The following is an 18,343-nucleotide window of genomic DNA, read 5'->3' on the forward strand; positions in this document are numbered from 1 at the left end:
GCAGTTAAGATCACAATCTCAGGAGCTCTGAGTTGAACCCCTACGCTAGTGAGAGACCAATGGCCGGAACAATATCAGACTGACAGGTCAGGAGTGATCTGAAGGCTTTGAAATGTCATTAAGGATAGGGCTTTATCATTTGATTATAATTAAGACTTCCTCTTTTCTTCTCATTTAAAAATGTTAGGTAGGTTATAAACAACAGATATTACAATGGAGTCAATCTGCAGACCTATGTCAGTAGACCCAGGATTAATAGCAGCAGAGAGCCATTAAGGACACAGGAGCACTACTGGGCAGATTCAAATGGCTGAAATCCAGCCAGGCACAACGGCTTGGGAGGTTAAGCCAGGAGGATGACAAGTTTGAGGCCAGCCTCAGCCACTTTGTGAGATCTTGTCTCAAAATAAAAAATAAAAAGGGCTGGGGATGTGGCTCCGTGGTAAATTGCCCCTGGGTTAAATTCCTTCCCCCAAAAGGCTGAAACCCAGGTCTTTGGTCATAACCCTTCTAGAAGAATCTACTAGGTTTGAGACAATGACTTGAAGAAGAAATGGCATATAATGCAAATATCACTTTGAATCTAAATGTGATTTTTGAGACTTGTGTTGAAAGTTAAAACATAAACCCTTGTTTAAATAAAAAAAAAGAAATAAAAAAAGAAATGATTTTTGTAGACTGTAAATACTTATTTTTCCTCTTCATATCTTAAAAGAAATAAAATACTGCAGAATTTGCAAAAAAAAAAACCATAAACCCACCTGATAAATTATGAGATCTGTAACAATTAAAGGCATAGAATATGAAGTTTTTCTTCAGTTTCAATTCAAGTATAATAGGACCGTATAGCTGAAGAAAATACCACCATTCTATATTTTTACTAAAAATAAATGAACATTTAGACCTAATTCATTTTCTCCCCTTAATATTACACATATTTGCTTGTCATCCCTGCCCAGGGGCCATGCTAATCTTCTCTGTACTGTTCCAATTTTAGTATATGTGTTTTGGAAATGAGCACAGTCCTATTTTTTTAAATTTTCCTTTTAGGCTTAAAAAAGTCCACCATCCCAGTCTTTGAATTCTGGTATGTACCATTGCAGAATGCCACCTGTAAATTCTCATTATAAAGAGGCCCTTTATTTTCAAAGGAGGATTTTAATAGTGTTAGTTCTCAGAAAAGATGAGTTGCCATTCTAGTTCAGGAATGAAAAGGGGAGCTCTTTACGGGAGGCTCATAAAAGGTGCCCTAGAACTGTCTTTCAGGACTGAGGTTGCAGGGCTAAGGGGTCTCTTTGAAGCCAAGCAACTGCCACATGGGAAAAGCAACCTATGCCTTCTATGACCAAATTGGGAATGCACATTTTTGTGTGACATTCCTGCCTGAGCAGTCAGTCTCTAATTAAGATCTAACGGGTTAGATGATCACTAGGGAGAGTTCCAGGGTGTGGGGAACACTTCAAATTACATTCCATGAAAACATTAGACTGTCAAAGCGTAGGAAGGCTCTGATTGTCCACAGTGGGGAAGGACTGAAACGAATGTGAGCACATGTCAGCATGAAATAGCTGCTGACACAAATTGAACATGTGCAATTTTTTAAAAAGGTGGTATCAAATAACAGGCCAACAGCCGTCCCTCTCGGCACTTCAGACCTCTTTCTTCTCTCCACTTTGGCTCTTTGTTGAGTCACTTCCATCAGGCAAGGTTCCATAGGATAAGCCATTTGAATCTGGTTGTATTTTGTCCAACATTTGTTTCCCTGTGGAGATAATAATCATAAAAAAAATCTTTTGAGTTCTTGCAGAAGAAAAAGTCCTAATAATTTCTCTTCAGTCTAGGCCACATTTTATTCCCTTTTAAAAACGGTACTATGTGGTCACTCTCTAAATGGAAAAGATAACGTCAAGGAAGAAAGGCCCGAGGAATTCCATGTCACTGGGTATGTGGACACACACTTCCATGCGAGAGGGCTGTCTCCTGACTGGACATGGAAGTCAGGTTGGCCAGTCAGGAGCTTCCTGTGAAACAGTCACTCATCTCCAAACCTTTCTCCCAAGGGCTTTGTCTTTTTCTCTATGTCTAGTCTAAGGTATATGACAACACAGAAAAACAGACTTTAATTGAGGCTTCAAAAGCTGCCTCAATATATGGGGCTTTATGAAGTGGAAAATAGAGTTAAAAATAAGTAAACTTCATTTTTCACTGAAGTTGACTTCCTACCACATGTTGGTTCCCAAGTTGTCTCTAATGCACACCCTTGCCACAAATGCCTATTCTTGCACAGAATGCTCTCGGCTGATTAGATGGCTCACATGTGAAAGAGAACACGGAATTCATTTCCTAGGGCCATAATTTCTCAGTCTTAGGGACGAGGCTTTAGTGGGTTTTGCTTCAAAGGCATGTTACTAACTGAATGGTGGAGGAGGTTCTGAAAATCTCTCCACTTCCTTCCTGGAAATCAGGGGAAGCAAACTGGGAAGAGGTCACCCCAAATCCCTAGCAAAGTGGTGAGTGTGTGGGTGGCTGCTTCCTTTGCTCTGGATTTTTTTTTTTCTGTTGTCTAGATGACTGGAGAGTTATTTCTCAGAGGGAATAAGAACTGGAAAGTGGATGCATGTTGACCGAATCTAGACGTGAGAGAAGGAGGAAGGGAAGAAGCCACTTGTGTTCTGGTGACTGTGATGATGTCACTCTTGGCTCATGGTTCGAAGGCCAGCTCAGTGTCCTCCAGGAGTGATGTTCCTTAGCAGTCTAACCTTCAGTCCTTATTTGTACCTCCAAAGTCTCTCAAGTGGCAGGGATAAGCTGTTGGTCGCCATTCCCCACACATTCCCCTATCCTTTTACGCTTTAAAGAGATTAAAAAAAAAAAAAAAAATCCCCAAATCTCCCAGATCAAGAAAACACAATTTTTAAACTCCAGTGTTCTGACATCCCATAAATCATTATTAACATTTACACTGAAAACATCATTTTTGCTTCATCATTAAATGTATTTTGGGGGGGGTAAAAATTATGTTTTATGTTAACTCAATACCCCCAAAATAATGTCCAAAATTGTTAATTTATAAGGATAAAAGCTTCTAATATAAATGAGAGAATATATATACATATATATTTTTTTTACCAGGAATATTTCCAAAATCAATATAGCTCTGTTGCAGATGTTCCTTCTCTCGATTTCTTGTGACCAAAAACACACCAAGGAATGACAGAAAGCACCTGTAAGAAAAATATTAATAAAGAACACAGGAACACTGGAACAGCTCATGCTATTAAATAACCAAGTTCCATATCCTACATGATGACATAAATTCCATCAGTTTTGTTTATCCTGTTTCTCATGGTAAGCTGCCTAGAAGTTGTCTTAATTGTTGGAGCCAATAATATTTGTACCCAGAACCAAGACTTGGGCAGCTTCCAAAACATCTCTGCCCCAGGTTTTTACCATCTGGAGGCTAATTCAGTCTCTAAACCCTTTGGGTAGACACTAGGTCTCGTTTTCTATCCATGCATGCCCAGACCCATTACTGGCATGCAAACACAAGTGCAAAAACAATTTATTCTTTAATTTTCTAAGAAATCTCATTGTCCTTGGCCATAAGAGTAGTCATAGTTTCCAGACCCCAGAAGTTTGGCCTCGCCCAAATGTCTTATGAAATTGAATTTTCAAGATAGATGGTTTCCTATGCTGAAAATAGTTTAGGCTCAAGTTTGCATAACAATGGTCATGCTGAATACCAGCTCGAGAAGGAGGAAGCATTAATGGACTGCCAATTGAAGCCAATGGGAGCTTCTATACGTTGTCCATATCTTGTCAAGGTTCTGCTCTCTGTTTGTCAGTAATGCTAGTGATGGTGTCCATCAAATCTCTAGGAGGTGTTAAGCTGGGCACTCTAACACAAGAGAGGAATGGGCCAACCTCATGTTCCTAGGTCCAAATCTAGGGATCTATTCCAGTCTTGGTCTTTTATTCTGGGTGATCCTAGAAGCATCTTGGTTCTCTAATTGAGATCTAATCTTGGGGTTCCCAAAGGCGAGAGGTAGGTTTGGTACGGTAGTAAAAGGCTGTGCAGTAACTACGAAGACCAGTGGATTTATCTCGAATTTGGCTGGGACTGAAAATCGCCAAAGCTTCAGGACTCAGAGGGATACCTAAATCAAAAACCAAAGACACTAAGCCCTGTGTAGGGTGTTAAGTTGAAAAATATGTTTCTTTTAAGAGTGAAGGGAACTGGTGTTTCTTACATTATTTTCCAATTTTCTATACTTTAGGTGCAATGCCAAAAATCCTGTATAAAAGTAATAGAATTTCACATACCTTACCTCTGAGACATTTACTTACCCAAAAAAATATATAAATACAGTGAGAAAAGCGGCACCACGGAATTCCTGGTAAAATACGATACCTATATAGGAATAGAAGGCAAAATTAATTTTAGGGTAGGAGTATTTATAATAGTTACATATTATTTCTAGAATGATGTAAATATATTTTTTCTAAATATGGTTACCCTTAAAATGCACATTCAGTAGTTTATTTTTAAAAAAATTTGCATGCTACACTTACATTTTACATTATTCCAAAGGAATAGAGACATAGATTTTATGTAATAGATCATCAACATTATAAAATCAACACGATAGACATAAGAATTTTTTTTGATACTGGGGACTGAACCCAGGGGTGCTTTACCACTGAGCTACATCTTCTGTCCTTTTTAATTTCTTTAAATTTTGAGACAAAGTCTTGCTAAGTTGCTGAGTTTCCGAGTCTGGCTTTGAACTTGCAATCCTCCTGCCTTAGCCTCTCAAGTTGCTGGGATTACAGGTATTGCCCACTGTGCCTAGCTTGACATAACTTTTGCAAGCAGAAATTTCTTACCTAGTCCAAGAATTCCTCACCAGAATATGCAAGGGAACAAAACCCTAGTGATTATTTCCCACCTACGATTTTAGATCAGGGTCAGCATCTGGTCTGAGTCTGAATGAACCATGGGGTCACTGACACGGCAGGCCCACCTCAGGCCAGCTGCTGCAGCCCCTTCTTGTCACTCTTGGCTATGCCCTGTGATATGCTAGCTTGGCCATATGCCCATGCAGGCACAGGAGGACACTGTTAACAGGGTGTTGCCCTAGCTCCATTCTCCTCTGCCGACTGCTCCCATCTCCTTCTCCGGCCTCCCCTTCTAGGTAGTGGAAAGCAAGCATGCAGCATTTGCTTTGAGGAGCTTTTCTTCTCCCTGTTGGTCTCAATGATTTCTTGTTGGTTTAAGGTCCTCAAGCCTTTGTAGGGTTTTTGTTAAACAAGATATTCTTAACTTACGAAGCACCTGGAATTAGAGTTTTCCTTTCGGGGGCCAGTCAAGGAATACTCACCAAGTGTCTCCTGTGCATGGCTGACTCTGTGATGGAGTCCCCGCTGTGAATGAGAGGAGTCCCACCCACAGGAGACAAAGCTTCCTCAGCCTCAACTTTACCTCCTCACTCTGAGAATGGACTTCTTCCAGGAAGAAGCCACATCCAGTTCTAATGAGTATTCATTGAATGAATGAATATTTCTGAAACATTTTCCATACTATTATATACTTCTTCATGATCATTTTATTGTCCATGTTATTCTAAACTGATGCACCATAATATTCATTTCTGAGGACATTTTAAGCTGTTTCTAAATGCTTATTCTTTAGTAAAGTAGCAATGAACTTCTCTTACATGTTTTCCCCAGAGTTTTGTGATTTTTTTTTTTTTTTTTGCGTTAGAATGGGTTTCTAGAAGTGGAATTTCCATTTCAAAGAGTAGAAACACATTTCATTTAAAAAAAATTATAGACAAGTAAGCCAGGCGCAGTGGCACATGCACGTAATCCCAGCTACTTGGGAGGTTGAGATGGGAGGATTTTGAGTTCAAGATCAGGCAAGGCAACACAGTGAGACTCCATCCCAAACAAACAAAAAATTATAATAAAATGTAAATAATGTAAAATTTACCATCTTAATCATTTTTAAATATATGGATCCATAGTGTTAAGTATATTCACATTGGTGCACAACCAATTTCCAGAATTTATCCTGTTGAACAATTGAAATTCTGTTCCAATTAAACAACTCCCCATTTCCTCTCCCTCCAGTCCCTGGCAACTACCATTCTACCTTCTGTTTCTAGGAATTTGACTCTTTTAGATACCTCAGATAAGTAAATAGTACAGTATTTTTCTTTTGTGACTTACTTCACATAGAATAATGTCCTCAAGATTCATTTGTGGTTTGAATGTATCAGAATTTCCTCCTTTGAAAGGCTGAATAATATTCTATTGTATGTATAAACCAAATTTTGTTTATCCATTCATCTGTCAATGGGCACTTGGGCTACCTCTACCTTTTGGCTATTCTGAATACGGCTGCTATGAACATAGATATTATAAATCTCTTTTAAGACCCTGCTTTCAATTCTTCTGGGTATGTGCCCACAAGTGGAAATGATGATTATATGGGAATTCAATTTTTAAATATTTTTGAGGAACTGCCATACTGTTTTCCATAACAGACGCACCATTTTATATTCTACCGAAGATGCATGAGAGTTCTAATTTCTCCACATCTTCTCCAATGCTTGCTATTTTCTGTTTTCAATAGCAGCTATCCTAATGGATGTGAACTGATATCCAACTGTGTTTTGATTTACATTTCCTTGGTGCTTAGTGATGTTGAACATATTTTCAGATGTTTGTTGGCCATTTTATATTTTCTTTGCAGAAACATCTATTTAAATCCTTTGTGCATTTTAAAATCAGGTCATTTGTGTCTTTATTGTTGAGTTGTAGAACTGTAGAGTAGAAACATTTGTAAGGCCTTGATAAAAACTATGGACCTCAGTTCTAGGGGGCTGGGATCACCTACCCAAACTCATGAGGGTGCCTCTGATAGTGTAGCCTCCTCTGCACTGGCTCTAGCAGTAAAAGGAACAGGCAAAACTCGACTACTTTATAGGCAAATATTTAACTTTAAGCGATGCTCTGTGACAGAAGCGGAGAGAAGTTAATTGAGAAGATTCACTTCCATTCCACCCGTAACATAAGATGAACTGTTAACACTCCCAGAGTCCCAGCCTCCCTGACTCATCGATTACTCCATGTGTTGAGTATTAAGACCCAGCCCTGTCGTCCTCCTAGAAAACCCTCTGCCCAGGGAACTACATTCTCTACACATCTTTTTGCATATTTATATTAATTATAGGTTGGATATCATTCCTATAACTCTTTTGGGTCTAATTTTCACTTTCTAGTGATTCTAGGACGTAACAGTATACAATCTTTTCTCACTTTCTTTTATCAGAAAGTGTAAAATACTGAAAAAAAAATTTAGATGTCTTGGAATATAAAGTTTTTCTTTAAAAAAAGGTTCAATTTTGGGAAACATAAAATACATTATTACTTAATAAAAGAAACCTGTCGGGCTGGGTTTGTAACTCAGTGGTAGAGTGCGTGTCTAGCATGTGTGAGGCATTGGGTTTGATTCTTAGCATCTCATATAAATAAAATAAAGGTCCATTGACAACTAAAAGAATATTTTAAAAAAGAAACTTGTCCACTGTTTGCCATGAGATTAAGAAAGAAAAGAGAGAGATGCACCAATTCAGAAGTGGATAATCCCCAATTACTTCCAAAATACAAAAAATTTACATTGAGAGAGAAACTCCCAAGATAAGAAGGTGGTAAACATATCAAATAAGCCAAGGACTAGGGCATACCAGTACTACATTTAGAAGTAATCTATTTGAATCTACTATATTTGATTTGGACCAAGTTTTTAAATTTGTACTTTTGAACACTGTTGTGTCTGTAATGTTAAAAAACTGTCCATCAAAACATAAAAACTGTAACAGAAGAAAATAGAGGCCAGAACAGTGAAGGCAGTAGTTCCCATGCTTATCTGTCTCTCCTTGCCTAATATGCTGAATTGGTTTTGAGACCCGACTCTGATCAAGCTAGTGAGGGGCATATAGGGAAGAGTACATGAAATTGACCAAGTCTGGCCCAGAGACAAGACTCAAGAGGAGTTTTTGGTTTTTTGATTATTGGCAGGGCTATTAAGGGGAAGACTTCCGGAAGCAGAACAAAGATGATTGTCTTGAATTCCAATGAAACTGATTTCAGTTCTAGTATGAGGAAAAACTTTCTAATAATTAGAACCCTCTGAATAATGAGAGATACAAAACAGGACTGAGCTGTCTCAGGAGACAGTATTGGGAAGCATTCACACCACGAATAGCCTGTCCTGGAGGATGTCATGGGAGAAATTCAGGCACTGGGTGCAGGCTGGGGGGACATGGGTTCCTCAGTTTCCTATGACCTCAACATCCCTTGATTCTCTTATTTACCCTGAGAGAAGCTTCACTTATGAGGTGGGGGTGGAACCCCCTACGTATGGAAAGTCAAAACTCACCTGCGATGATGGCACTGGTGGTAAAGAAAACATGGTTAACGGGTACCACCGCTGTCGTGTTGTAGAGCTTCGTGGCTTGATTCAGGAACCTAGAGCAGAAGGCACTTACTAGAGCTTGGGCTTCGAGAAGCTTAGCAATAAGTTAACAATAACTTCAAGAGATGCATGTTCTGTAGCTACAACTACAAAGGGAAAGGAAGTGCAGCGAAAGGGCATTTCCAATCAGCAGTCATAGCTTATGTGCATCTGATGTATGAGATCAGATGTCAGGTTTTATGGTCTGTTTAAACCAACAACAGTAACAATGAAAAGCAATTAATCATATTCTGAGGCCACAGAAGTTTGAGTTGGAAGCGATTCAAGCTGCTGGACCCAGTATCATACTGGGGCTGATTCATTAGGATAGACCCTTGAATCTGTTAAATATCATATCTGGGGAATACTATAGCTATCCATTGACAGGCCACGTGCCAAGAAAGAAGATGGAGAAGTAAAGGAATGTTTAATGTTTCAAAAACAATGCTCAGTGCTCCAGCTGCAGAGCACATGTGGGAGCTCAGCTTTTCACTTTGGCCACCAACAGGAATTCAGGTTCCCACTCTGTGCTGCGCTGCCTGGCCAAGGACTAGACTTTTATAAAGCAGTGAATTGCATAGATATCACCTGGGTGCTTTAAAAAAGCACTAATGCTTAGGTTCTACTCTAGAGCAATTTAAAAATAAAACCCTTTGTGGGTAGAACTGAGGTGTGGTGCACACATATATGTATGGAGGGCCACATAACTGCAGGAATGTGTGTGTGTGTACACGTTCATATTCACATACATGTCTAAACACAGCAATCTGGGTAATTTTAATGGGAAACCAGGCTGAGAACCAAGGTTCTACAGTGCGACAGGCACAGGGACTGCAGCAGGGGCAAAAGGATGGAGTTTACCTTCCACCGTGTGTGCCTTTTAAAGTCACAGAAGCTAAGGATAAGGATAATGACACTAACCACTAAATCCCCTAAGATACTATAGCAGTACCGATTAATTCAGAAGAAAGAGAGAAGAAACAAAATAGCAAGATTCAATATTATAAACATAATCAGTCTTATAAGGAAACGACAAAACAGTGACAGAGTGCTGGGCTTCTCCAGCAACCCTCCAGAGGCCTTGCACTGGGGCTATATCCAGCCCATAACAGTTAGACTTTACATCTCCCACATACAGAAGGCATCAGTCACATTCAGAGCTCTGATTTACTGACTGGCACCGGGTGATGCTTTTGTGTAGCATTCCGGGGTGAATAGAAAACTCTCTGGCCAACTCAAGAGGGCCTAGCAGGCAAAGACATAAGCACAACGTGAAATGGAGGGGGACTGATTAGAGCAGAGGGAAGTGGGGGCAGAGAAAAGCAGAAATTAAAAATGTTCCATGTCACCACTATTAGGACCCAAGAGAAACATAAAACAATCATTCTGCAATCCCATGGGTGCAAAGAAAATTCTGGCCAAAGATGCAGAGTTCTGGGGAAAGGATTTTCCTCCCGGCCAAACGTCTGGTTTTGTCCATCTCTGGGCAATTAATGAGCATGAGCTAAGAAATGAAGGTGAAGGGTTCACGTCTTTCCTATATTTAGAATGAAATCCTGGACGTGGACCTGCCCCTTTGATTTATTGCTAATGACAACCTGTGTACGATGGATATTAATTACAAGCAGAAGAGCATCAGGAAAGCATCAAAGCGCACTTAGCTGGATTATGACCACATTTTAGAAAGCACAGAACATGAAGGCGATGCTCAGTAAAAACTTCTTATTATATGCAAAGGACAAAGCAAGGCATGTTGGCTGTGGGTAACCTGCGGGTCCTTCACCCTTAGAAACCCATGGCAGCTCATCTTAATTATCATCTGAAGCCAATAAAGATCAACACTTGGAGAAAGCAGCACAGGAATGTTGAAAGATTAGTGAGTATGTAGAAGCTAACTTACTTGACTTGGAAAACACAAGATGCTATCATGATGATAAACATGATATAGAAGATGGGATAAGTTAGCTGCATTTTATTCGTCACAGAAAAAGTGATCATGCCTGAGACGGCTTTTACTGAAATAACAGTCAATGAGGCTGGAAAAGAAAACACAAACACGAATAAAGAACATATTTGAGACAATTACAGATACATATCTTGAGTTTGTGTGGTGGAGTAGCATATGTGCCAATTGTGTTTTAAGAATGAAAACGGGGGTGAGAGGGGCAGGGGAAGGTGTGAAACTCACCAAGGAGCCCCTCTTGTCGCTCAGGCTGTGTCAGCCTTTAAATGTGTTTAAATCAGCTAAAGATCTGTGGACGGGGTGATTTTTATCTTTGGAACAAGGTGCTTATTTTTCAGCTCTGTTGAAAGGGTGCTGCAAAGATTATGCTCACTAGTGGACGGGAAGGGTGAGCACAGGGAGGGGAGGAGGTGAGAAGGTTCAGACTGTCCATCAGATATTCGTGGGGAAATAACTATCAAACTATAGGAAAAATTTAAGGCCAAATAGATGCAAAGACAGGGAAGTAGGAAGCTATACACTCCTCATTTCCTGAGACTTGCCTGAAGTATATGCGTGAGCCTTTATGTTAGGACACGCCTAGAGGTTACATTAAAAATGGGTTTTGACAAAGACAATAATTGGAAGCAGGACCACAGCTGAAGTGTCATTTCTCAGAGTGAACCATAAATCTGAGACTTCCATAAACACTATCCATTTATTTTCTGTGCTAAAGAGGGACCCATCCTTACACAAACACATTTTTCATAGGTTCTGAATATCAATTAAGACAAATGACCAGGTTCTATCATTGTGAAAGCAATGAGCATCTTCTCCCCACAATTCTTTCGGTAGGAGGAACCTAGTGCTTTTCTTTCTTTCTGAAGTTACTGTTGCAAATAATTCCTTGGTTTAGCTGAAATCCATAGAAAGTTCAAAAATAATTTTTAGATGAAAACAAATAATTATAAGGCAAAGGCAAGTGAAGGAGAAATATTCCCTTTGTTGCTGTTGAGCTACCTGGTCACAATATAGCTGACTTTCTTCCTTTTAGTTTTTGGAAAGGTATTATTTCTTTTTAGATATATATAAGGAATGTGTTTAAAATAGCAGGTGAAGGCCAACCATAAAACGCCTCCCATAATTTTCTTTTCTAAAACCTGAGAATGTACTTTAACTTGAAGGACTCTAGGGTACACTCAAAATTAGGCATTTTCTTCCAGTTAAAAGTCCTAATAAGCAGAGGAGACCAGGTGATAAATTCTAAAAGCAACCCTCCCAATCAGAACAAAGAGGCCTTAAAAAACAAAACAAAAAAAAAAAAAACAGTTCCCTCTCTATCTTCAAATGTCTTTTGACCTGGTCTTCTTACATATTTCAGATGTCATATCTGACTAATTATGACAATAGTCATGTCTTAGCTAATCTAGGAGTTTTAAATATCTATAGAGATCTGTGTGTCACTTGAGGCTTAAGTTTGTAGGTCAGCTCTTCAGGGACCTTGATTTCCTCCTAAAATACTTTGCCTGAAATTGGAGCACAACATGGCTATAGTCTCGTGGTCTGAATAGCCAGGTCTCCCAAAGGGATAATTAACCGAGAAGGAGTTGAACACACTGTTCCATTAGCTTCAGAACCTTGGGATTTCAAAGAACCTTAAAGGTCATCTGATTTAACCACAATCTGATTTTAAATTATACTTGAACACAAAATAAAAGCAAAACTAAAATTATTTACTCAACTGATAAACTATCAATTTCTATAATCCTTATGTTGTCAAAGCACATAGTCACCAAGTGATTAATCACTATTGTAATTGCAAGTTGTTTCTAGGCCAGTGTCAGGCACTTTGAAGATTTTTCTGTAGGGGGACTGATGTGGATAGGTGGAAATAAAAAAATTGTAATGCAATTTTGAAACATGCAATTCTAATGTTATATACATATAAATAGAAAGTACTTATGTATGCAGAGAAAATGGCTAAAAAAACCACATTAAGATACTGTCGGTTGTTATCTATAGCACTGGGAATATCTGTAAAAGTGTACATGTTCATTTTTTAAAAAGTGGGAAGTGCAGAAAATCCTGGGAAAAAAAATCATCTGTAATTTCAACACTTGCTCCCAAATCATTTTTAACATTTGGACTCATCATTATTTTTTCTATTTGTAAGTATGAATGTATCATAACATGCGAATCATATGGCATATACTACTTAGAATCTATTTTCCATTACAATTAAATATTTTCTGTGCCATGAAGTATTCTTCTAAAGCCTGACTTTTATTTGCTGTAAAGAATGCTTTTGTATGAATGTACAATTTATTTTGACCATTCCCTATTTTTTTGATATTTGAATTGAATCCATTTTCTTTTACTATTAAAATGAGGCCACAGTGAATATTCTTGAACATAAATCTGTCTATCACTCTGCCTATTTCCTTTGGAAAATTACCTGAAGGGGAATTACTGTGTTGACAGTCACTGAGAAGGCTTCTAAAATATCCTGATAAACTGCCTTGCAGAGAATACCAGGCATACTGTTATACTGTGCTGCTGTGCCCCATGACATGCTTTTTAATGTTTTTCTTTGTATATTTCTCTATTTTCTTAATTTTCAACAATAAACATATTGCTTTAATCAACATAACATCACCATTTTCCTCCAACACACGCTGGCCCAGTCTTTGATATTTGGCCCTTTCAGTCTTTTCTTAGTTCCTCATCCTGTTCCAAGGACTTCCTAGATGACCAGATCCTAGATCAATGTCTTCTTAGATTCATCAATATTTCATTTATTTATTGTGATTTGACAACCAGAATATGCTAAGGACAGAGCAGGACTTCCCAGCTTTTGCAGCTTTCTGCCCTGCCAGAAGAGCTGTGCTAAGAGGCTTCAGATTCCTTTAAAGAAGGAGGTCATGAGACTGCAACAGAACTTCCAGCACACGAGAAAACAACCACCCACACACCCAAGTCTCCTCACTGTATTTCTCCTGTCTAACTGAGATTTTGTCTATATTTTTAAGTTGCTGAGAAAGTAAATTTCAAATGTTCTCATCACAAAATATGGTAAGCATTTGAGGTGATGAATACGTTAACCAATTAAATTATTCCACATGATAGTCATAAATCATAGCAGCACTTTATATTCCATAAATACACAGAATTATGTTTCAATTTATAATCAAACAAATATATGAAATATATGTATGTGTATAGTGTATATATAGAGAAAGGAACTCACTAGAAGCCAGATTTCTTTCTTCCTGATTACTCTATTTCTTTTTCAGTTCTTTTTTTATATCTGTCACACAACCAATATCATAGCAACGATAAAGAAAACACCCCATGTATGTGCTTCCCTTTCTCTTGTCTATTCCCAGATTTTGCCTCATGTGTACTTTCAATCACACCACAGGTGAGTAATGTCATGGGCTACTTCTTCCGTTTTATATGATACTCTACATATTTTCTTCAAAGTTGCCACATGGCTTTCCTAATTGTTTTTCCTTGTAAAAGTCCTTAATGACCACTGTAAAATACTCAAGGAGCAAGATGAGCACAGTGAAGAGTGGACATCTTTCTTTCTCATTACATCATTACATCATTCTTATGGTATTGAGGACAATTTTGGTATTCACTATTAAGGTTTTTTTTTTTTTTAATTAGGAATGGATAAACTTCAACACGACTTTTCAGCACCTATTGAGATAATTACACATTTCCATTTTTTATGCATTTTCCCAGGTTTATTGTGGCATCATTGAAAAATAAAATTGATAAATTTAAGGTGTACGGTGCTGTATATTTGATCTGCTATACATGTCTAGTGAAATGATTATTACAGTCGAGTTGGAAAATACATTTATTGCTTTACACAGCCACCATCTTTTTGTGTATGTGGTGAGAACATTTAATATTTACACTCAGCAAATTTCAAATATGTGATATAGTATTGATAACCATAGCACCATGTTATATATCAGATCTACAGAATGTATTTGTCTTATGACTGCAAGTTTGTACCATCTGACCGACATCTTAATATTTCCCTTTTGATTCATTAACATGAGGATTTCTTAAAGACTCATACTTTTTTAGTTAATTAATTCAAATGCTTATTGTGTGCTCACTGGCTTAGTTCTAGGTAGAGTATATGCAGTACAAATAAAAGACATGTTCTATCTTCATGAGTTGAACCTGGCAAGGAAGATAAGCTCAAAAACGATGCATTAAACATACATGTAGAATGTAAATACCAAGTTGCTGTGTTACAAAGAGAAAGAACCAGTTTCATTAAGATCACTTGGTCATGAAGTATGATTTGCTCTGGATTCCACTTGCTAATATATTTCATTTGGGATTTTTCCACCAATAGTTGGCAGTGAAATTAGTTCAGGGTGTTCTATATTTGTATTATCTTCTTCAGATTTGGAATCAGTATTTATCTGATTATATTTTAAAGAGGGAAGGCTTTCTTCTTGAAGTCCTCAAATAGTTCCACCAACATCAGAATAATCTGTTCCTTAAAGATTTGAACCTTTGGAACTGTCTAGACCTGGTTCTTTTTTCAGAATGTGATTTTTTAACAACTCATTTATTTCTTCATAGTTATTTTCCTTAAAAAATACAGTTTATTTAAGTTTTACATAAGTTAAATGAGTAATTTAAGTTGTATTAAATATGTGTATACAACTATCTTTCCCTTCATCTCTCATTTCTATTTTTTGAGTATTTGTAAATTTTTTTTCCCTATGGAGGATCTATTTTATTAACTGTCTTTTAAGAACTGGTTTTGGGTGTTTTTTTCAACCTACTGTTTTTCTGTTTTCTATTTCATTTGTTTTTGCTTTTATCAATCGCTCCTTTCTGCCTTTCTTAGCTTTATTTCAGTGTTTTTTTCTAACTTCTTGAACTAAACACTTTGACTTACATCAAAAGCAATTAATTTCCTCTGAATACAGCATTAGTCATTAACTATAAGTTTTAATATCAAGTGTTTTCACAGTAATTTAAAAAGAATGTGCTGCAATTAAGTCTTGGTTTCTACATTGCCCAGCTGCAGTTTAAGAGTACTGTTAACATTTCCAGGTGGGAAGATTTTACTGGTTTTTATTTTTGTTATTATTTTCTGTTTTTATTTCACTGTGACTTGAGAATGTGGTCTGTACTCTTTCAACTTCCTGGAATTGATCAAGGATTTTTTTGTGTGTGTGTGACCAATTATATAATCAACTTTTGTAAATGATATACGGGCAGTGGAAAGAAGGCATATTCTCTATTTTTGGGATGTGGAGTTCAATATTAGATACTAGTATGACTTTAAGTATTCAGATTCCCTATCTTGATGTATTTGTACATCTACTTATCTTCCCTATGCTAAGTCTCTACTCTCCTTATATTTCTATTAATGTAGTTTTGAATGTCTCTGCAGATTTTTCATAGCATCTTATATATGATGTTCTGAATTGATTACTCCCATTTGTTATGTTTAATGTTTTCTATCTTTGTTTTAACTTAGATAGTAATATCTTAATCCCTGATTTCTTCTCTTTTCAACCTGAGCTACCTTGTTTTAGATAAAATTGATGTATACAACCAAAATGTTTCACAACCAATAAGGCAATCAGAAAGGGTACAGGCCTAGGCTCCCTGCATTAATGCCCAGTGACTAATCATGGCAGGGTTAGGGTTAGAGGAAGAGGTATTGGTGAAGGAAGCACCCCAAAGGCTTGGGTGGTGTCTATTTCAATAACTCTCACAGAGCTGTACCCAGGGCAATGGGCTGAATTCAATTTCAGAATCTTTTTCAATATCTATCCGAGAGTTTCTCTGAAGTGCAATTTGAGAATCTTTCTTTTTTAACTAGGTAAACTTAGGCCATTTACATTTATGCTCATGATTGATAATGTATGATCTTAATTTTCTAATTTTGTCCTACTTAAGATTTATTTTCAATATTTCCTATTTAATGTACATTTTCTTTCTGTTATTTGCTTTTGTTCTCCCTAGTTGGTAATTTGGAAAGAAAGAAATGAATTTCCCTTTCTGTTCTCTTGATCAACACCATACTTGAATTTGTTTCTAAAAGTAACCATCTTAAACACAAATCCTCCAATACAAAGGAGAGAACTAGTTGATGAGATGGAAAAATGAAAACCCCAGTACCTCAGTTACATAGGGCTATAGCCTGTCCAATGGTATAAGTATAATGTACAGTTATAACCAACAATACAGGATGTATGGGTCATCTTATTGGCAAAGAAGAGGTAAAGAAAGGGTTTTAAATAAGATTTGGAAAAGGAATTTCCCAAATGTTTAGCAATATCTCCTTGTGTTGGTATATGTGAATGTGTGTTGGGGAGAGGGTGAAAGGAGGGATGATACATTAAAATATGTTGGGTTATCTAAGTATCAGATTTCAAATCCTATAAGAAGTCTCTGGTAAAAGAAGTAAAAGTGTTGGCAAAAAATGAATGAAAGAAATATGGTATTTATAAAATCATACTGCTTATGTTTATGCTTCATTTTAGCTATATTTTAAAGTTACAAAAACAGGGTAGATCTTGTTAACTGATTCCTCACCCAAAAGTTTAAATTAGGTTCATTAGTTTATTCTTTTAATCTTTTTTGATTATTTGCTTTTAAAAATTTGCAAGTTTTTATAGAGTACATAAAATTACCAAGGAGTAAAAGTCTTTAAGTATATTTTGTAAAGAATTAAATATGTCCCAAGTGAGTATAATGGATGTGCAAAGCATACTCTGTATACTTTAGACTCAATTTCTTTCTATTGATCAGAGTTGAGAAATAGAAACAGTATGAAAGTAATAGAATGCCCAAGTATTTCCTTCAAACTTCATTTATGACTTAACATGGGTTAATTAGAATAAGAATACAGTATATCCCCTTACCTAAAAGTGCCACCAGAGTAAGCAGAATCACAATATGCGTCATTCCTTTTCTTTTAAGGAAATATAGAAGAATGCAGAAAATTAACATTTCTAAAATCTAGAAATGAAAAAAATGTGAGTAAGTTATTCTATACAAAATCTTCACAATGTCACACTTCTCTTTTTGATTTCCCAGCAGTTTTCATGAGAGCTGAGGGTGACTGATTGTTCCCAGGGACAATTATAAACATAGAACAATATAAGGAGCCCAGTCATCCAGATTCAGAGTTTTCACACGACCAATCCACCAGTGACACCCAAATCTAGCTCTCCAGGACTCACCGTGCTGTGACTTCTAGACATGTCCATGTGTGTGTGTTTAGTAGACATACCACATGGATATAGGCAACACTTAAATTTTGATTTCCCTACTTTTCAGTTTGTTCCTCCTGGGGCCTTTGCCCCTCAGTAAATGACCTCACCATACATTCTGTTGTACAAGCTAGAAACTCCTTTGTCATTCTTCACCCTCCGCCATGCTCTCTCTGGACTACTGCAATAATCTTCCAATTTGTCTGATTTTACTCTTGCTTCTCAAGAAGCCAGTCATTTGGCAGCCAGAAGATTCATTTAAACATACAAGTGGGATAATGAAATATTTAAATTGCAGAAGAGAATATGTACGATATACATTTTGGGTATATGTAGCAATATATCAAGAATTCATGTGCCTTCTGCCCAATCTAAGAAACAGAAACTACCAATACCTTGGAAGTCTCTGTAGCAGCCCAGGAACCACTGCACTGCACTTTGCATTTACCATTCACTTTCTTTATTGTTTACCAGATTTTTATATATTCTCAAACACCGTGTTTATTTTCATATGTGCTTGGATTTTATCCATGTGGGATCATTTCCCTTGCTTGCTTTTTCACTCTGCATTATGCTAATGAAATTCATCCAGGATGACACAGGAAGTAAAAA

General features: G+C 37.2%; 1 protein-coding gene across 1 annotated transcript in view; it reads right to left on the minus strand.

Moving 5' to 3' along the window:
- Window positions 1-752: 752 nt before the first annotated feature.
- Window positions 753-18,343, minus strand: part of NIPAL2 (NIPA like domain containing 2) — a 78,253-nt gene continuing 60,662 nt past the window's right edge. The window contains exons 6-11 of the mRNA XM_079126369.1: window positions 17,381-17,477; window positions 10,422-10,557; window positions 8,447-8,535; window positions 4,348-4,411; window positions 3,130-3,224; window positions 753-1,762 (exon numbers count right to left, since the gene is read on the minus strand). Coding sequence (XP_078982495.1) covers window positions 1,650-1,762; window positions 3,130-3,224; window positions 4,348-4,411; window positions 8,447-8,535; window positions 10,422-10,557; window positions 17,381-17,477 — 594 coding nt within the window. The 3' untranslated portion in view covers window positions 753-1,649. The remainder of the gene's footprint in view (window positions 1,763-3,129; window positions 3,225-4,347; window positions 4,412-8,446; window positions 8,536-10,421; window positions 10,558-17,380; window positions 17,478-18,343) is intronic.

Source organism: Sciurus vulgaris (assembly GCF_902686455.1).
Source record: "Sciurus vulgaris genome assembly, chromosome: 1".
NCBI classification, from domain to species: Eukaryota; Metazoa; Chordata; class Mammalia; order Rodentia; family Sciuridae; genus Sciurus; species Sciurus vulgaris.